The 18378-nt window shown below is 46.5% G+C and overlaps 1 protein-coding gene across 9 annotated transcripts in view; it reads left to right on the top strand.

The window, feature by feature from the left end:
- The window catches only part of FBXO34 (F-box protein 34), a 37799-nt gene that overhangs the window by 14963 nt on the left and 4458 nt on the right, over window positions 1-18378 (top strand). For 5 of the 9 annotated variants that reach the window (XM_083837490.1, XM_083837488.1, XM_083837495.1 and 2 more), the window contains one exon: window positions 11802-12001. In XM_083837490.1, coding sequence (XP_083693616.1) covers window positions 11925-12001 — 77 coding nt within the window. In that variant the 5' untranslated portion in view covers window positions 11802-11924. Of the gene's footprint in view, window positions 1-1113; window positions 1216-9244; window positions 9339-11801; window positions 12002-15801; window positions 17378-18378 lie in introns of all 9 variants that reach the window. The other 4 variants (XM_083837489.1, XM_083837494.1, XM_083837496.1 and 1 more) reach the window with 3 other exon arrangements.

Raw genomic sequence — 18378 nt, 5'->3', positions numbered from 1 at the left:
GGGAAAGCTGCCTTTGGGTCGAACAGTAGGGTTTTGAGGGGTGACATTGTGCTGTGTGTTGGAGCGGATGGGTGGTTGTGCCAAGCCTGAATGCTAACTTGAAACGCTGTGGGATTCAGCAAACGACCAGCTAAAACTCCTTCGGGCTGAAGTAATTTTCACTCATCTCTGCGCTTTCTGGAATAGAGGCTGTTACAGGGCAAGATTTGGAAGTAACCTAATTGTTTTGAATATTCGGTGTCACGGGAATGGAGGATATTTAACAGAACCTGGCATTTCTTACAGCAGTTTGGTTGCCTCCCAGGACAGGAAGCTGAAGAGTGTTTAAAAAAAAAAAAAAAGAGGCAGGGAAGGAATTTAGCAACCATCTCTCTAAATCAGGATGCTTGGATTTGGTGCCTGGCCTTGAGCTGAAAGGGCTGGAAGCTCTGCAAGATTTAGTGGTTCACGCTGCTCGGCAGCGAACAACAAGATAATGGTGATGGACTATCAAGAAGGCAGCCTGGCTAAAAAGAGAGGCTTTGTGATACGGTAAAAGGGGAAGGAAGTCTGGAGAACTTAGAAAAGTAACAGATGTTTGTGGAGGTGGGGGAGAACTGCGCTATCCACGGAGCTTGCTCTTGCAGTGGAGCCAGCAGAACGAACTCGATACCAAACAAAAGTAGGCACACCCAGTATTTAGCACAGCGATCCTGGAAAGCTGCAGTGGTGCTTTGCTGTCGGACAGATGTTGTGTGGTGACATCTAACAGAGGCAGAAGTGAATAACACGAGCACCTGGGAGTTTGTGCAAGGGGACGTCTTAAAGTTTTGGAGGTGTTTGATACCTCTTGTCAACACAACACCGACAACAGTCCTAATGGGTGTATGAAACGAGACTCCAAGCAGGAAGCCAAGAGGGATGTCAGTCCCTGAGAGGGAAACAATGACAGAAGATGCATTAAAAAAGAGGGAGAGGTCCCTTGTAGGGTGTGTTTATGGACGGCGATGACTGGAAGCGTGATAAAACAGCTTGCTAATCCTGTGTATCAAAGTACGAGTGGCAATGGTTTTTTCAGGTTGTTGAAACTTGCATGTGAAAATTTTTTTATTTTTTTTTTGCTCTTACTAATAGGTTAATCCACTGTAATTGGCTGTGAAATAAACCCAGGGGGATTTTCCTGTCTCTATGTGATGCACAGGCTCTTTGCCGTCTACTTGGCAACTGTGCCTCCAGGTAATTAAAATCTGGTTTTTAAATCCACTGTTCTGTGAACTGTTATTTTTTGCATCTTGCTGCTTCTCCGAGAGCAGTTGGTCACTCTCCTGGCTAATCTGTAAAAACCAAGATAATGGAGTATCAGGAAATGAAAACTGCAGACAAATCTTTGTACTTTGAAAAACAACCCAAGTGCTACGAGACTAGGTGAGCGTGTGAGGCACACGCCTTACTGCTGTGCTCCTAAGGATAATTTATATTTCCCAGTCCTGTATGGAAAATGTGAAGTTCGCTTTGGTTTTCTAAGCTCTCGTGTCACTTGCTCCTCTAAAATCAATAATCAAACTTCCATGGCTGCCTTCTCTGAGGAAGCACTTGTAATTACCCTGAAATTACAGGAGTTGTTCAGCACAGGGATCCTCTGGTTTCAGCACATAGTTTCATTACTCTGTAGTGTTTTGAGAGGCTGAAGGGTGGGATGCAGCTACAATGAGTTTCCAGATTCCTAACAGTGTGAGGGACTGTTTTTAATACTGATGATAAAAACAGTTATTCCCAGTTGGAGGTTAGTCAGTGGTACAATTATCAGAGCTATGAAATAGTGCAGGGATGGCTCAGAATGGAAAAAAGCTAAGGCTTGTAACTTATTTTCTTGAGGGAGCTGTTTGAAACTATTTCCTGCAAGCTCACAGAAAATTAGTACGAGATGTTAAATGAAGAGAGATCAAGCTGATACAGCTTGATTATTACTTCAGTAATTCAGTTTTCAGGCTAGCAAGCTTCAGCTGGCTTTCAGGGAAGGGATTTGGTAGCAATTTGTTGACGAAAGCCAGCGCGATGAGTAGGAACTCTGGAGCTGGCATGTTTAATTTGTAAGGTTATGTTCTTCTGTTGTACGATGTGCTCACACCGGCTGCTCCGTTGGGAAGCCTAAAAATGTGCTGAGTATTTTCACAGCAAAGTAACAAACCCCAGCTCAAAATCTGGTTCACTTAAACCACCCTTTTTAAAAAACAGTTTGGGGTACTCTATTTTCTGCTTGGTTTCCTGTTGATTTGTTTCCTTATTTTCGTTTGTATTTCTAGTGTTTTATCCAGGAGGTGGAAACCCTGTGAAGACTATATTGTTTGTACTGGGGAGGGAGTACTGAGCTATAGAATAATGCATATTTTCCCCATTTGCCTTGTTTATAAGGATGTTTTTGCACCAAAAAGTCTTAAAGTTGTGTGAAACAGAAACAGACATGATGTTTTCAGATGAGCCTGTAGGAAGTTCATACTTCAAAACCCAAAAAGAATTGCATCAAGAATTTTTGGTGTCCTGCTGTAGGTACGTCTTTCTGAATTTTGAAGATAAGGATGAAAAGTGAAAGATACGCAGTGCCCGTTCTCACAGTTAACAGAGTACTTGAACATGCGGAAGTTTAGTTGCTAAATTTTTGGCTGTCTTTTTTTCTCTGAAAACTGAATTATGGCAGAATTTGTGCTATGCTTGGAATTTCTGAAAATTTAATGGTGTTAGTTGCTAGGCATAGCAAGTACAAGTCTTTGAAAAAACGCAAAACTATTTTTTGCATCAAGTAACTCTGAGTTATTAATGGCAGAAGTCTTCAAAATGTAGCCAAAAAAAGATCTAAAGATCCACAGAATTGGTAGGTTTCAAAATTAGCTTAGATTTTTCAACGGCCTTTTGAAACAATCATACAGAAAATACTGTTTTACATGCTGGTCTCTACTGTCATTTACCTGCCAAAAAAACAAGCTTATCTGTAACTGAGTTAATTCAGCAGAAGACGTTCTGTGTATGTTCTTTCTTAAAGAATTTGTATAAAAACAAGCAGATACTTTGGCTGGGGAAAGATTTTTAGCACATGCTGTTGCCTGCCTTCTGTCTTCATCTCCAGCGCTTCAGCCTGAATGTGTCGCAGGTCGCACGCCGGTGCTTTGGAGTTTTAGATAGCCTTTCTGGTCTCTTCGGCCAGGTTCTGTGTTTTGCAGGCTGCAGAGCATTTTAGAGGTGAGGCACATCCTTGGCATCCAGACGGCGTTCCCTGGATCCTTCACTGCGTTTGTGTGGCCTCGGCTCCGCTCTCTGATGCTCTGCTCTCTCCCTGTGTGCCCTCCTGGGCAGGCTCTGCTCTGAGCAGTGCCGTGATCTGCACTGCTGTCTTATTCCTTCTATCTGTGGTTTGGATTACACCGTTATTTTGCTGGCTCTGACACCCCGCTGTCCCCTTTCAGTGCCACGCGCGTGCGTGACTTCACGTTGCAGGCCTGGGGCTGTTGGAGAGACACTAGCACAACGCACGGTGCTAGGTGAAAAATCGGCTGCTGGATTGAAATGAGGGGGGCCTGATCCCGCCTGTGGGGAGCCAGGGTCTCTGGCACCACAACAGATTAATCCTCTAATGAAGAGGGAAGATTGGCAATATCCAACATGGTGCAGCCCCGGCCTCCTCCTGCAGAGGCCTACCCCCGGCCTGCTCCTACAGAGGCCACCCCTGATGTCTCCAACCACTAAAACCCCGCCACCAGCACAGAGACAAGTAGTTAAGGAAATGATGATAATAGTGTGGAGTTGCTTTCTCTACAGACTGGTGGTTTCTCAGGTTGCTGGTCACTGGGAACAGGAGTTTTGAGGCGGTTCGAGTTCCTCGGTGAAGCACAGAGTGAAGGCCATTTGGGGAGCAGTGGGGGGGGATTAACTGGTAAATAAAGGGCTAAACCTCTGCGTCCAAAACTTAGTCTGTCTTCCCTTTCGGAGCTGCTGCTTGGATGTGGACGTATGAATCATTTTAGAGTTGGATGTGGTATTCCAGGTTGCAGCTCAAATTAGATAGCTGGGAAATATGTAAGACCAGGCTTCTTTGGTAGAGTCGGTGATGGGTTTTGGTGCAAATTTTCTGAGTTTTACTGTATACGTTTTGTAGCATATGGCTGACTATACATCTGAACCAAATTTATACATCAGAACAGCATTTTCTTTTCATTAATTCATCCGTAGACCACATCAGAGCCTGATGCTAATGAGTAATATTTATGTGTTTTTTTTTTTGTCTGAGATTGTAGCCTGTTCTTTGTGGGCATTTTTTTTTATTAAGTAAGGTACCAGTGGAAAGGACAGTGAATCCAACACTTGTTGGGAGGGTATGGGTGGTGCTCTGCTTTTTGTGGATGGATTGTTTTAAAATGCTTCTAATAAATCTGTTCCGTTACAAGTTTTCTGTCCTTAACAGAAACGTCCTGAGCTATAAAATGTTATGAGCAATATAGTTTGAGCTTCCTATTGTGTGTAATCTGTCCTGAAGTTGGGTATACTTAACAGTTTTCCTAAATTCATAAATCACAAAGATATTGTAAACGGCTCGCATAGAAATTTCAGAGTTCAGCATCTTTACGTTGTCCTGGCAAGATGAAAGATAGTTTTCTACAAAAAAAAATGAAGTTTGGGCATCAGCAGTCTCCCAGTTTAAGCAGAAATTTGAAAGGATTTTAAGATTTCATGACAAATCGTGAGACACATTGGTGTAAAAATTGTGGAAGATGCTAGTATGTGAAAACAGGGTGGATGCAGGAGTATATTACAGAGAATTGGGCATTTTGAAGTACAGAAATAGCACAGTTACTTATAAAACACTTTTGTAAAAGTACCATTATCTTTAATGTAATGTTTCTGGTGCTGTAGCAAGGCTTCCAGTTGCTGAATACGGTTTTGGAGACCCCTAGGAAAAATCTGGATGCTTTTGAGATGCGTAGTGAATATCGTAACTTCTCAGTTCTGCAGTGGGCTGGCTGAATGAATCCACCTTTTGTCCTTTTTTTATGACTGGGATTTGTTGGGAAAGAGTCTGCAGCGGCATAGGACAGAGAAATCCACAACGTAGCTGTTTGGTTAAAGGGAAAGATTCTGCAGAAATAAACAGAAATGAGGTACAGCTTACGCTGCTGGACCTGTGCTCGGTGTATGGGACATTCTGCACGCGAAAGCAGAACTGACGTCCCAAAGGCTGGTCCAAACAAGTTGGGGCTGTATTCAGCAAATTAAACATCAAAGCTGATAAATTTGGTGTTAAATACCAGCTGACCTGCTGTGGGGTTTTCCTTATTAACAAAGTGCTAAAGAAGGAACTGGATTTGTGTATGTAGTGGCTATCTAGAGGTGAGCTGTGGGTTTTGTCTTTTACTTTAGAAGCCGTTTCATATCCCAGCAAAAGATGTGCAGAAACTATTACTACTATTCATCGTATGCCATGGTGCAGGGGGACTTCTTACCTTATGGTGTCAAGTATGAGATTTTTAGTTTCCTGCTGACGTTTGCCAGTATATACCAGTAAAATAGCCAGTCCTGCACTGGAGTACAGAGATTCAGAGGTGAGTTTGTAGTCAGAGGAGTATTGCACACTGGTTTTATTCTCACTGGGTTGTAAATGGGGTTGTTAAAGGAGACTTTAATTCCAAGAGTGGGTTGTGTTGTCGTGCTGGATCGCTAACGAACTATTACTGGCTAACCAGTGAGTAATTACTGTCAGGCAGGCCGTGTGATGGTCTGTTTGGTAGTTATTGCAGCAAGACCGAATCTAGCCGGGTGTGTGCCAAAATGAGTCAAGTGAACCTCCCCGGCCAGGGTCCCTGGCATCCAAAAGCAAAACAGGGTGATGAAATTGCTGTTGACAATCCTAATCTGCAACGTCATTGTTCTAGTAATCGGGATCTTCTTGAGCAAACTAACGCTGTGTTCTTGAGAAGGATGGGAGTCTGCTTTCTGGTTTTATCCGTCTCTGGAGTGGGACAGGTTGCTCTCTGCTGGTATCCCAGTTGATCTAGTCTGTTTGGATTTCTCTGTCTGGTGTTTGTCCTAAAACTCCCCATTTAACGTCATTTCTGCATCTTTCAGTCATTTCGAGCGTTCCCTGCACGTACATGAGCAATCCAGGGAGACTTGAGCCTTATAAAACCAGGGCACAATGTCTCCGGAGCGCTGGGAGTGCTCGCCTACTATTTTTGGAACCAGCTCTATTGCTTCTATAATAGGAAGGCTTCTGGAAGCTTTCTCCTTCCCCTCGCCCCAAGAAAGTAGCCTTTCAGCCGAGCTTCCATTAATTCACAATCTGCATAGCAAAACAAATCTGGTTTTACATGCTAAATAATTCAGACGGGGCTCAGGCATCACGCGGCCCCGAATGCAGGGCATGGCAGCCTTTCCCCGGACCCTGCAACCCAGGGGCCCGGCAGCTGCAGCCCTGCTGGGGGACGTTCGGCCATCCCCTGCTTACCATTCGGGGCACGCCACACGCTCTGCGGTGACGGCAAGTGCCAAAGGAGGTGGCAGCTATCGAGAAAGCGGAGTAACGTGGGATCTCTGGGTGTTTTGTCACCAGCACCGCAGCAGCGCTGGCACGCAACGGGTTCCCTGGTTTTGTTTTCCTCTTGGATCAAGCAGAACAAATCTAATGAGCCAGTTCTCAGCTTCCCCCCCTCCCCGGTTGAGCAACAGATGATGTCCTTAACCGAATTCGGCAGGACAGCTGAAGCCTTTCAGGAATAGTTGAGCAAGGGAAACATTTTGTTGTCGTCTCCAGTACTGAAGTACAGGGTCAGCAAGGGGCAGCAGAGCTTAGCTTTTCCTTTTCTTCCCTTTTGAGATTTTCCTTTCGAGGGGAAAGGGGGCGACGTTATCGTTCCAATACTCACCACACCTAAAGGGGAGAAAACGCGAGAGCTACAAATTGGAAACCTTTCGTTCTTTATTGACCTGGTCTTGGAGGGGAAGACAGGCTCTCCCTGTAGTGCTACGTTAGGACAAGCACTTCGTATGCTTATTGCTCCGGTAGGTAGTGATGTCTGGTGATGGCGAGCAGTCAAATGTTGCTTTGGAGCCCAGGCACTTGTTCCCCTCTCCCAAAACGCTCTATTTTACTTTAGAAACTTTATTTCCATTGACTGGGAAGAATATAGAAAGCCCTTTGTGGCGGGCACTTCTCCCAGCATGATTCAAGGTGTGGATTTGATATGGTTGAACCCGGCCTCAGCTGCTGAGAACCTCATCCTGCTGCGCTGTGCTGGTGCCTGCTGGGCTCAGGGAGCCTGCCTCTCGGGGTTAATTTTCTCCTCGTTTAGCCCCTTGAGCTGCTTCAGATGGAAATGGGACAGTCCTGACACGAGGGAGGGCATGAAAGCGTTGGGAGGAAGAGGAGGGCGAGACCCCGGTGCGGCAGGAGTTAGGGTGAGCGAAATGGCTGTGAGGCCGTGCTGTATTCCCCAACGCCCTGCCCAAGTTCAAATACGGGTGGGAATCTGCACATTTCGGTTAAATAACCGCTCGTTCTGGTGTAATCCGGGGAAAGGAATATGGGCAGGAGCTTGGAGGAGGGCTGGGCTGAGTTTGGTGGGGAATAGACCCGAGGGCAGAGGTACTGAGAGCCTGCTGCTTGGGCTGCTCTGGCTTTTAGTAAGGAGAAGCAGCGGCAGCAGCAGGTTTTAGCGCGCAAATAGACGCAGGAGGCTGCGCCTGTTGAGCCCCCGTGGCAGCTTCGTGGCGCTGAGATCAGATAACCTCGGGTCCGCGCGGAGCTGCGGCTTTTGGCCATCGAGCAGGAAGCTGAGCACGAGGCTTCGGGAGGCAGACGCGGCGGTGGCGGCTCCTGCAGCTCTCTGCTGACGGCGAAAGGCCGGTCTGCGGAGTCCGACAGGACGCAGAGAATCTCATCTGGCTGCAGGTGTTAATTAACCTGTCTCGTGACGGTTCTGAGGTGGATGCGGTGCCTTTAGGAAATACCCGGTTTCATTTGAGGGTCGGTTTCCAGCTGCAGGTGGATGGAAACGCAAATGTGAGTTCACTCTGAAGCTCTTAAGGCAGTTTTAGCTAAAACGTGCTTGTTTTCTCTTTGCTTGAAACCGTTCCGTTAGCTAAATAAAATCCAGCTGATGAACTTGGTGTTAAAAAGTCATTTTGTAAGGCGCTTACACTAGGTCGGTATTACCGTGCCTTTCTCTTTAGCTGTTTTTTAATGTGGTTTTCTCCAAGCCCCCTTGTTCTTTTCAGACTTCTGCTGTGGGGTTGGGTTTCGGTGGTGTGTTTTTTTACCCCTTCCACTTTTTGGTCCGTTTTTAGCTTGCAGTGAACCAGTCTGGGAAACAAACTGGTTGAATAAGCTGCAAGAGTGGTTCTTCCTGCCCCTGCTGGGACAGCAACACTTCGGTTTGAAGTAAAATAAAACACAGCATTGAATCCACCCTGCGAAATCCTAAATCCTTGCTGTATTTGACTAGAAAGCGAAAGGGTTTGGATGCAGGGGCTGCCACGGGCTGTTTGGTAATGGCCAAACATAGCTGTGTGTTACAAGGCCTCAGCACTGGTTCAGTCCCTTCCAGTGACTGTATTTCAGTATTAATTCATCTGAGTTTCCCTCTGAAATACCTGCCTTTGCTTTCTTCTGCATCCTGGCTTGGGTGGAGGGCTCAGCCCTCGGTCCCACACCACTGGAGGGCATCCCAAAGCTGCTCCCTGTCTGGGGGCATCCCAAAGCTGCTCCCTGTCCGCTCAGGCGGGCAGAGGCTGTTCCGCTTCTACCAGCAGCGGGATTTCTGCTCCTCAACCACTGCCTGCTTCCTAGACAGCAAATATTCTGAAAGGATGAGCCCATCCTTTGAAGGCTCTTGTTTATCAGTTACTGTTCTTGTTCCAAAACCGCGCTGCTCCTGCAGTAAGGCTTTAGCTCCCGCCACACCTGTAAATATCAGAAGCCGTAACGTGTTGCCGCAGCCAAATAGCCCTTATTCCATCGTAGTTAATGCGTTTATTTTCCCGAACTGCAGCAGCAGTTCCAAAACGATGATAAAGCGGGGAGTTTGGTGGAGCCGTTCCGTGAATCGCTGTCCGTCGCCGCGCGAGCGTGATGCTGCCCGCTGCCAAAATCCCAGTCCTTCCCACATCTTAGGCAGAAAGGCATATGTCTGGGGGTGGCTTCAGGAACGGAGAGCAACAAGATTAGGCTCTTATTTTCCTCTTCTGCTCTGTTCCTCTGTGCATCTGCATTTCGATTTTTCAGGCTGCGCCCAACTCTGCAAAACTAAGGAGACGACTGAAGCGCCTCCTGCTAAGGATCGGCCTCGGTTCGGAAACGCTGTGGTAGTTAAAAGGCAGTAAGTATCTCTGCGCTAGCTTGGATGCTGTTGCTTTTTTTTATTTTTTATTTTTTTTAATTTTTATTCACAGGCACAGCTTTTTGCTGCTTACACAGTAGGAATTTGTCAGAAGATGGCTGGCATTAATAGCCCATTTCAGCTCTTGCCTGCAGACCAGCAGCTAGAGGAGGGGGGGGGAAAAAGCGTGCTTTGTGTGGAGCTGTGCTTGTGCTGCAGTGCCCGGGTGAATCTTCCTGTGTCTGTTTTGTCAGCTTCTGCTTGCCTGTAGTAGGTGCTGGTCCTTCCTTAAACGCGTGACGTCCTGCAGCGTGATGCCTGTGCTCGGACTGAGCTCGTGGCTGCCCAAACCCGAACGAGTTTGGTGGTTTTGCTTCTCAAACTCTGCTGCAAATGAGATCTCTGTTTGCTTTTTTCTTTTTCTCTGGCTTTTTATCGCTTATTTTTCAGTTTTTCATTTTTTTTTTTTTCATTCTGATCTGCAAACGGATAGGACTGAGACAAAACATCTGATGTTCTTAGCCAGGAATACGTTGGGAGCTTTTAGCTAGTTTGAAAGTGCCTGGCATTCCCGGAGTGGTATGGCTGCGTTTATTTGGGTGTGGATGTAATAATGTTTCTGTGATACAGTTCCTGCTGAGTCTGAAATGCTAGTGTCAGTAAAGCCAGAAGGAGAAGCCAGACAAAAGCTTGGATAAAAGTCAGGATTTTGGTGCCTCTTCCTGGTGGTGCATGGGAAAGTAATGATTTTGTGTTTAACTTCGGGTTTTTCATAAAGTTCTGTTAGTAAACATATATTTTACAGCCTACAAAACATCCCAAATGCCTGATTTTTGTGCCTAGGTTTCATTCTTGCAGGTCGGTTCCTGTTTTAGGCTCTGGGCAGCCTAACAAAGGTGGTGTTTAACTGCAAAGCTTTGAATTTTGATGTCAGCCTGACATCTTGTCCTCCTGAATTCGTGGAGCAGGGGGCGCGCTCTCGTCCTCCAGCTCTGCCAGGGCAACACCTCGGTCTGCTCGGCTCCTTTGCGTTGCGTAGAGCTCAGCAGAGACTTCTTCACGAAGACTGGAATGTGTTTATACAATATTTTATGTATTATTTTAGGCTCCTGCTTGCTCAAACATAGGCAAATGATTAACCTCTCGTTCCCCATCGCTAGAGGAATTGTGAAACTGCGTTAGCAGGCAGAAGGTCGGCTGGATATAAACCAATTTCTGTGCTCCTGCTGGGAAAGTCATCCGTAATCACTTTCTCAGCACGTGTGGCTAACAAGTTGGAGAAGGTTTCCCAGGCCAGGAGTGCTTAGTGGCAGCGCTGAGCTGTAAACCACAAGGGCCAGGCAGTAACCGAGCCGTGCACAGGTAGGTGCTCTCCTGCAGGGCAGATTTTTCTCGGGCAGATGTTGCTAAAAGGGGAGACGTGAGAGGCTCCGTCTCTGTCTCTCTGCCAGGCCGTGTCGTGGAGATGCTGCTGCAGGAGTGGGCAGCAGTAAGAGCACTGGGCAAAGCTGCTGAAAAGGAGAACCACCTGCTGCCCTAAATCCCAAATACTGTGGGGTCAGAGCTCTGCAGTTAGCATCTTCAAGCGGCGTTCCTTTATTTTGGCATCGTTGCGCATGGCCCTCCGGAGGGAAGGAAGCAAGCAATCTTTAGAACAATTTACTGGCGACTCAGGCTTGAATATTTGAGTTTTTCCAGGGCTCTTGTGCTGTGTCACTTGTTCCTTTTGTGTTCCAACGTGTTGCTTGTTGTTCTTTCACCGTCAAAGGACGTTACAGTGCCGGTAATACTGGCGGTGCCAAGGACAAGGCGTAGAAGGCGGCAACCTCGTGCGAACGAGAGATACTGCAGCACAGTGGTGTTCTGGTGAAATCGGCCGTCTTATCTGCGTGTGATGCAAAGACAGGGCAGCCTCGCGAGCTTTGGAGGCTGCATGGTGGCATGTTTTTTTGTCCCCTATGAAATCCGCCACGCTGTTGTGATGAGGACACTAACGTAACTCCCGGCAAGCGGCAAATCGTACCGCCGGCAGCAGTTGCCCTTCCAAAGCCTGGTGCTTTGCTAACAAGCAGGAAGATCTTGACGTCTCCTGTTTGCATAGAACTGGGAAGGCAGCATGTCCCGTGGGAGGCGCCCAGGTGGGGCTGCAGTTGCATATAAGGGGAAGGAAGCACTCTGTGTGCAGGCAGGTGGTGTTGGGGGCGTTCAACCCCAGCTGCAATAACAGCGTGATGTTAAGTATAAGATGTTTAAGTTCTTTTAGATTTATATATGTGGATGTGTGTGTATTTATATGTCTATAAATGTGTGTGCACATATATATATGTGTAGTATACATATATATATTTATATTTTATATCTCCCCCACACCTCCTTGGGAAAGGGTCCTTGTCCTGGACATCTGCGCCTCAAATTGCCGCTGTCCTCAAACCCAGTCTTCTTATTTCTCTCCCGTTTCTTCAGTTCCTAGGTGGGAGAGACACGGTGAGGCTCTGTGCGGGGCAAGGAGCGCCGATGAGGGGGCCTTGCATGTGAACCAGGATGGACTGGCTGTGACGGCGTGCCTTAGCTGGAGAGGTAGTTACGATGAAGAGTTCCTGCAGAGCTGGCCTCCACAGGGAACTGCTGAATTCCTCTTCTTCCACCTTCCATCAAGTCAAACGGTACGAAGAGACCAGCTGGTCCGCCTATAATTAAATATTTAGTACCAATTTGGCCTTCTGCTTACTTTCTTGCTGTCTTGTGTGTCACTTAGTTGGTCTCAGTTCTTACTTTCGGATACTCTTTAAGTGAGATGTTGTAATGGCCTAAGGGCAGAAGTGTTTTTTTGACACTTTTATTTGATAATGACAACTACAGACTAACTACAGCTGGTACTGTGCTTGGTTTGTACTTGATATTTTCTAGCAACAGCTGTAAGTTAATTTGGGAATATGGCTTTGAAGTAAAACTCAATTGGAGGATGGCCTGTCCTGGTAGGCTTTAACACATGCAGTCAGCTTAAAGCAAGTGGAAACACTGGCGATCGTTGTTGTGGTTTGTCTTACTAAGGAGTAAGTAACTGGATTAGTTTAAGCTTAAATTTTGTATCGCTCGCTCTCCTGTGTCTCTTATTCAGAAGAAGTGCACGATTGATTTCAAACACTTGTGCTTATGTGACAATTAAGTGAACGCCTCTCACTGTGTCTCGTTATAGGAACACCGTACAGAACAACTTGTGCTTGCTTATGCAAATGCAAGAACGTGCGAGTTTGTTTGAGTTCAGGCTACTTGGAGGAAAAAAAAAAAAGCATTTTTTTGAAACCAAGACTCTTCAACTTCCTCAATCTGGAGGAAGAGAGCCAAATTTCTCGTTTCCAAAATTTGTGTGGTTTTAAAGTAAACTTTAACCTTTGTTCCTTGTGGTTATGTAGACAACATATACTTGCTATGTTAGTCTCACAGTAATTTAGTGCTGGAAAAGACTGCCTGGGTAGCCCAGCTCCTCGCTTTCCCAAGCAGTCTCATAATCCCTTTTGTAAACTTAGAAGTCCAGCCTAAAAACAATTACACCTCTTCTTCTCTCCTCCCATAGATTAGGCTGTTACCGAAGATGACAGTTCTAACTGTGCAGTTGGGATCCTTCTTTTGATTCCCAGGCTGAACATTCATGCCAGCTTACAGATTTGTTTGACCTTGCGTTGTCACTTGATTTTATTTTTTTTGCATAAGGACCACTTATTTTCAGTGGTTTATCTCTTTTGCTGTATTCAGGGAAATGCAGCAGTATTCCCTCACGTGTGGTTTTGCAGCACGAAATGACCCCAATGGTTTCAAGGAGCTTACTGAATAGTGACTGCTGCTGTTCTCAGCCTGGGTGAGTCTCCTCTGAGTCACGGCAAAAGCTGTGTGCTGAACTCCAGAGGAGACCTTGTAGGAGGGCTTTGAAGCGATGCCTTGAATGTATCACAGATCTGCCTCGGTGCCGTAGCTGTGTCTATGGTAGCTAACGCATCGCTCTCGGTTAACTCCAACACATCTTGGTGTTCTGCAGCTTTCTGCTGCATCGCCGTCTGTACCTCCGGATTCTGCCTCGCTGCTATTTCTGGGAGCTTTGTGCCTCCTCGGTGTTGGTAATGCCTTTCATTTCTGCCAGAGCACCTGTAGCGTTCTTGCTGAGGTCACTTGTAACAAACCCAAATGGTTCCCCAGGCTGATTCCTGAGGCATGGCTTTGGTTTCCAGGCTGGTATTTTATTATTCAGCGTCACCTGGGACTGTCTGCTGTTAAACCAGCTTCTTTGTCTGTTTTACCTTTTCTTGTCAATCTGTTTTAACCAGTAAATCTCCTCGTGCCCCCGCAAGTCTGTATCAGTAAACCACAGTACGTGGCATTTTTAAAGATAGATCTTTTCTGGAGAACCTTCAGGTTAGTCTTGCACATTGAACTCTTCCTTCCCCCCCCTGTTTATCTGTGGCTTTGTAATCCTCTTTTCTTGCAGAGCACCTTTTTGAATCGAAGTCAGCCTAGCAGGCCTGGAGGTGCTGAGATCTCTCTCCCTTCTCTTTCTCCCCTGCAGCACCACCTGCGATGTGCCGCATGTTTTATTAACGCTGAACGTTGCCTTTCAAGAGGTTTATAAATCTTCTTGCCCTGCAGTTTATGGATCTGTTTTGGAATCTCAAATTGAAAGGAGCCATTCCTTGCAATCTATGTGATGCTTTTTAATCTTCCCACCCTGCCACCTCCCAGTGTTCTTGTTCAAATTAACCCCGTGCCTTGTGGCCTGGTGATCATTGTTAGCACCCCCTTGAAAAAAAAAGCAAACTCAAATTTAGTGCTTTGTGCTGTACCTGGAGTACTCTTAATCTCTGCCCTGGCCTTGCTTGCAGCCCTACTTCTCTCCCTAGCCTCTCTCACAAACTGGAGAACCTTTTACTATTTCTTTTTCTGTATGTGTGCAGGGACTAACCCTGCACCAGTTCTTAAGCTTATTCCTAGACTTTTTAGATTTCTTAAGTTTTAACTTTCCAGGTGATACTGACCTGATGATTTGTGGTTGTTTCTTGTATCCTTCTGGGAGAAGGAATGTATTCAAGTGGAGTTTCTTCAGTTCTTACTTGGGATGTGTTCTTTATAATGAAAACACCTTTTGGCTCCTGGAGAATGCCTCCTGGGCTGCTCTGTCTGCAGTGAAATCCTCTATACCGCGGTGCGGCTCCCTTCTTCAACCAGTTCCTTTAGGTCTTGAGTTTCAAAAGAACAAACAGGTGACTTGCCTTCAGATCTACTTCTGCTTATTCTGTCTTCTGAGCTCTGAGTTTCTCACTGATGGCGCAGTCCAAGGTTAATTCCTACAACCTTTCACGCGTTCTCGTTATGTGTGCACAAAAGTGAAGGCTCAGTAGCATCCCTTTGTGTTTGTTTGAAGAAATTTGTTGTGCCATCATATCCAGAAAGATCTTGGTCCTGCAGCAGCAGTAAATAAGAGAACAAGTCTTACATCAAGAAAGATAACGTTTCCAGAAGGAAACATGATTATTTCTGGAGAGTTGGGGAATGTCTGTCTGTGCTGCTCTGATCTGCCTTCAGCAGAAGCCCGAGAAAACCAGCACTTCTTTCCTTACCGTCCTTTTTCCAAATGACTCCATGTGTGTGATTCTTTCTTGTCCTTGTCTGTTGCACCGCAGGCATGCTTTCTATCCCATCATCTGAGCTAAATGTTTTCGGCCCAGCTTTGAGTGACTTTGAACACCAGATCTTTCAGTTGACTTTGTTTCCCTCTGCTTGGTCGTCCCTGTGTCATCTGTAGCGTGGTTGGGCAGTAGGGGACGTGGACTTGAGCTTCTTGAGGCTCAACAGAGAATCGGTTCTACATCGCTCACGTGATGGTAAGTGCTTTTAGCCGAAGACTGGCGAAGAAATGCCACTTTTTCTTGTCTATAATGTAGAAAGCAGTGGAGTACACCGTGGTTTATGTGAATGTGCTTACTGTGAAGCGTGTTCAAACCTTATCAATGGGTGGGAGCCCTCAAACTTGAGTTGCCTGCGCATCAGGCCGGGCCGTGCAATCTGTCACTCGAAACTTCTTGCTGAAGATGACATTTTTTTGCATGACTCTTATCTCGTGCACGTAGCTATATTTGAGTGTCGTCACCCCACAAGTTATTTGAACGCCTGAAGTGGTTGAACACGCTGTGGGGGACCCAAGGTTAAGAATTGGGCATTTACTTGGCATTTAGCTCCTCTGTTGTCTAGGGCCAACCTTGACCCGTGTGTGCATGCCTTGCTCCTGCTCCCTCCTGCTCCTCCTTGCTTCAGCACTCACGCCTTCTGTCTACCTGCAAAGCCTGCAGCAATCCTTGCTTCCTCTGGCTGACGCAGGATGCAGTTAGACAGGCACGAGGGGATGCTGGGCAGTTGCTTTAGCATGAAGTTAGTGCCGCAAAGGACTGGGCTTTCTAGAAATGAATTGCTTCCACAGCTGCTGAGGTTGAACCAGCCCCGCTCTGGAGCGCTGAGCTTCCCAACCCGCCTTTCCCCGAGCTTGGACGTTCGCCACGCGCCAGAACAAGCTCCAGTGAGTAGCGGAGCATCGTCCATCCTGGCTGCTACGCTGGGACTTTCCCGCCCCGGCAGAATCCGTGGAATGCCTTTGAAGCAGCTCTCCGTCTGCTCTGCCTGCCCCAGCAGCGCGAAGGGGATGGAAACGGTACTGGAGAGTGAGCCCAGAGGACCCACGGAGCCCTTCCAGAAACAACAAGTGGTTGACCATGGTTGAACTTGCACGCGGTGCTCAGTCCTCCCTAATTGTCGGTTCTGTGCTGAGGAGCTCAGCTTTATGTCAGAAAAATGGGATGCCAGGGAGGAGACGTGCCCTGCCAGAGGTTATGCTTGGGTTTTCATTGTTGTTGGCTTTTTCTTTCTCTTATTTTTTTGGCCGATGCCTCGTGTTAGTATGTCCTGAGGGTTTTTTCAGAGTTGTAGTTGGCACGGCGCGCGCAGTTAGCAATACTAGGAACTCTTGCCTACTGCAGTTAGTGTTTACAGAAAGAAATTCACAGGAAACTTTGGGGTTTTGATGGAAATTTTCGCCTTAATAAAACCTTCCGGTGCTTTGCCCAGAAAACTCAGTGTGAACGTGCTGTTGGAGTGTATCATACTGTGGGTTTTGTTGTTCTTCTTCTTGCTGGCCAGAGGAAACCTTCTGGCTTCATGGGGCACTGTGGGATCCCAGCCCGAGGAGCAGGATGGGACATGTAGGCTCTCTGTGATCCCAGGAAGCTGGCAAAATGGAGCCTTTTCTACCAGTTTTTCCTCCATCATTGGAGCTTCTACTAAAGGTGGTATTTTATTTTTAGGCTGCTGTGAAATTACAAGATATAGAAAGGCAAAAGGATGCAGAAAGATTCTGGTCAACTTGGCGCAGCAGCTTATGGATCTTCCCTTCGGTAGGGAGAGGAGAGGTGTGTGTGCATGTGTAAAGGTGTATATATAAATATATATATATATTTTTATATTTATATATATATTTATGGATCAGTCCAGTGTGGGAACCAGCAAGCTGTAGTGAAAATGAGCTGGAGTTACAAGTTGTAAAAACAGCGGTGTCATTCCAGAGCTGTAAGTATCCTGTTTTTCTGCGTGCCTAAGGCGCTGCTGATTAGAAATTAAAACAAAAAAGCCGTGTCCCTTTTATTCCGCTGGCTTAAGGATGGGATAACAGCGCAGAAGGCAGCGCTGCCGGTTGTTTCAGCGCTGATCATTCCTGGCAGAATTATCTCTTATCAGCGATTCAAAACGGCACGTTTGGGACTGAAAAAACCTTTTATGCTTGCTCCGTGAAGTTCTGAAGCGTCGTTGTCTCTAAAGATAAAATTAGCAAGCTTGATAACTTAAAGGGTGGAGGAAAGCAAACAGAATCGTGCTGAAGTATCAGAGGGAATTGTCAGCGGCTTCACCTTTTAACAACTATTTTTGGTGTTTTAAAATATTTAAAAACTTCACCTGCAGCTGCCACAATTATCTGCTTGCCAGCACTGAAGTGTTGCAGAAACAAGGTAGGCTGGGAGGGGGGGGACTGAGCTCTGCTTCACGTTCAAAGCAATTTCTGCCGGGGATCCTTGCTCTAATTCTTGGAGCTAGAAAGGAAACGTGCTGCTGACACGCGGGGACGAAGTTCTGCTTGTTTAGAAGCTCCAACTTTTTAATGTTTGCAGCAAGGAGTGTGAGTGTTGGTGGGGGTGAGGGTTCTTTTTTTTTTTCCGAGCAACGCTTTCCGGTAAGGTTTGTATACCAAAATCCCTTTTCAGGCAGCAGGGAAGAGAATTCCCATTGTAAAACTTGGAGGCAAGCGGCACTGCCACTCAGCTGGTCAGGTGGAGGCAGCAGCCCTCCTCCTGCAGCTGTCTGAAGCTGTTAAATGTAGGTTTTCTTTAAATCTGGAGCCATTAAAACGCTGCAACGAACGCAGAATTCAAATGAGGCAATTACCCTGGCAATAAAATTTCTGACTAAGGCAGAATTTTGTTATGTAAATCGTAACTTCTAAACCTTAAATGGTGTTGTTGGCCTAGCCAGAGACTAACTGAAACGCAGGAGGAAATAGAACCTGAAACGAGCGATCCGTAGTAGGTGAGGCATAGCTCTACCCTTTGTCTTTCTCCATAGACCAGAAATAGCTTTGAGCAGCTGAACCAACTTTGCAGGCTAAACATGTCCTCTGAGCATGTTGGGGTAACCAGTTTAGTCCTGTTCCCGTTCATGTAACACCTTGATCTCACCTTCATCTGCAGCTCCTCTTAATGAAGGGTGCTGAGCTGATTTGTAATGCCAGATTCCTGAGAATGGCTCCAAGTAAAGCCTTTTTAACCCAGATTTGGGCTCATCTTTCAAACGCCCTGGCACGAGAACTCAGGAATGAAATCCGATCTTCCCTTCCTAGCTCCTGGGGTCTCGACGCGGAGGGCTGCGCGTTTAACCGTGCTCACCTCCTTTTCCCAGGGAGCTGTGGTGAGCTGCCACCGGAGCTTTTTTCCATCTGGGAGTTTTTCCACCTGGG

Source organism: Anser anser, assembly GCF_964211835.1.
Source record: "Anser anser genome assembly, chromosome: 5".
NCBI lineage: Eukaryota > Metazoa > Chordata > Aves > Anseriformes > Anatidae > Anser > Anser anser.
The sequence above is the reverse complement of the archived record's forward strand: the minus strand, read 5'-3'. Positions and strand labels throughout refer to the sequence as shown.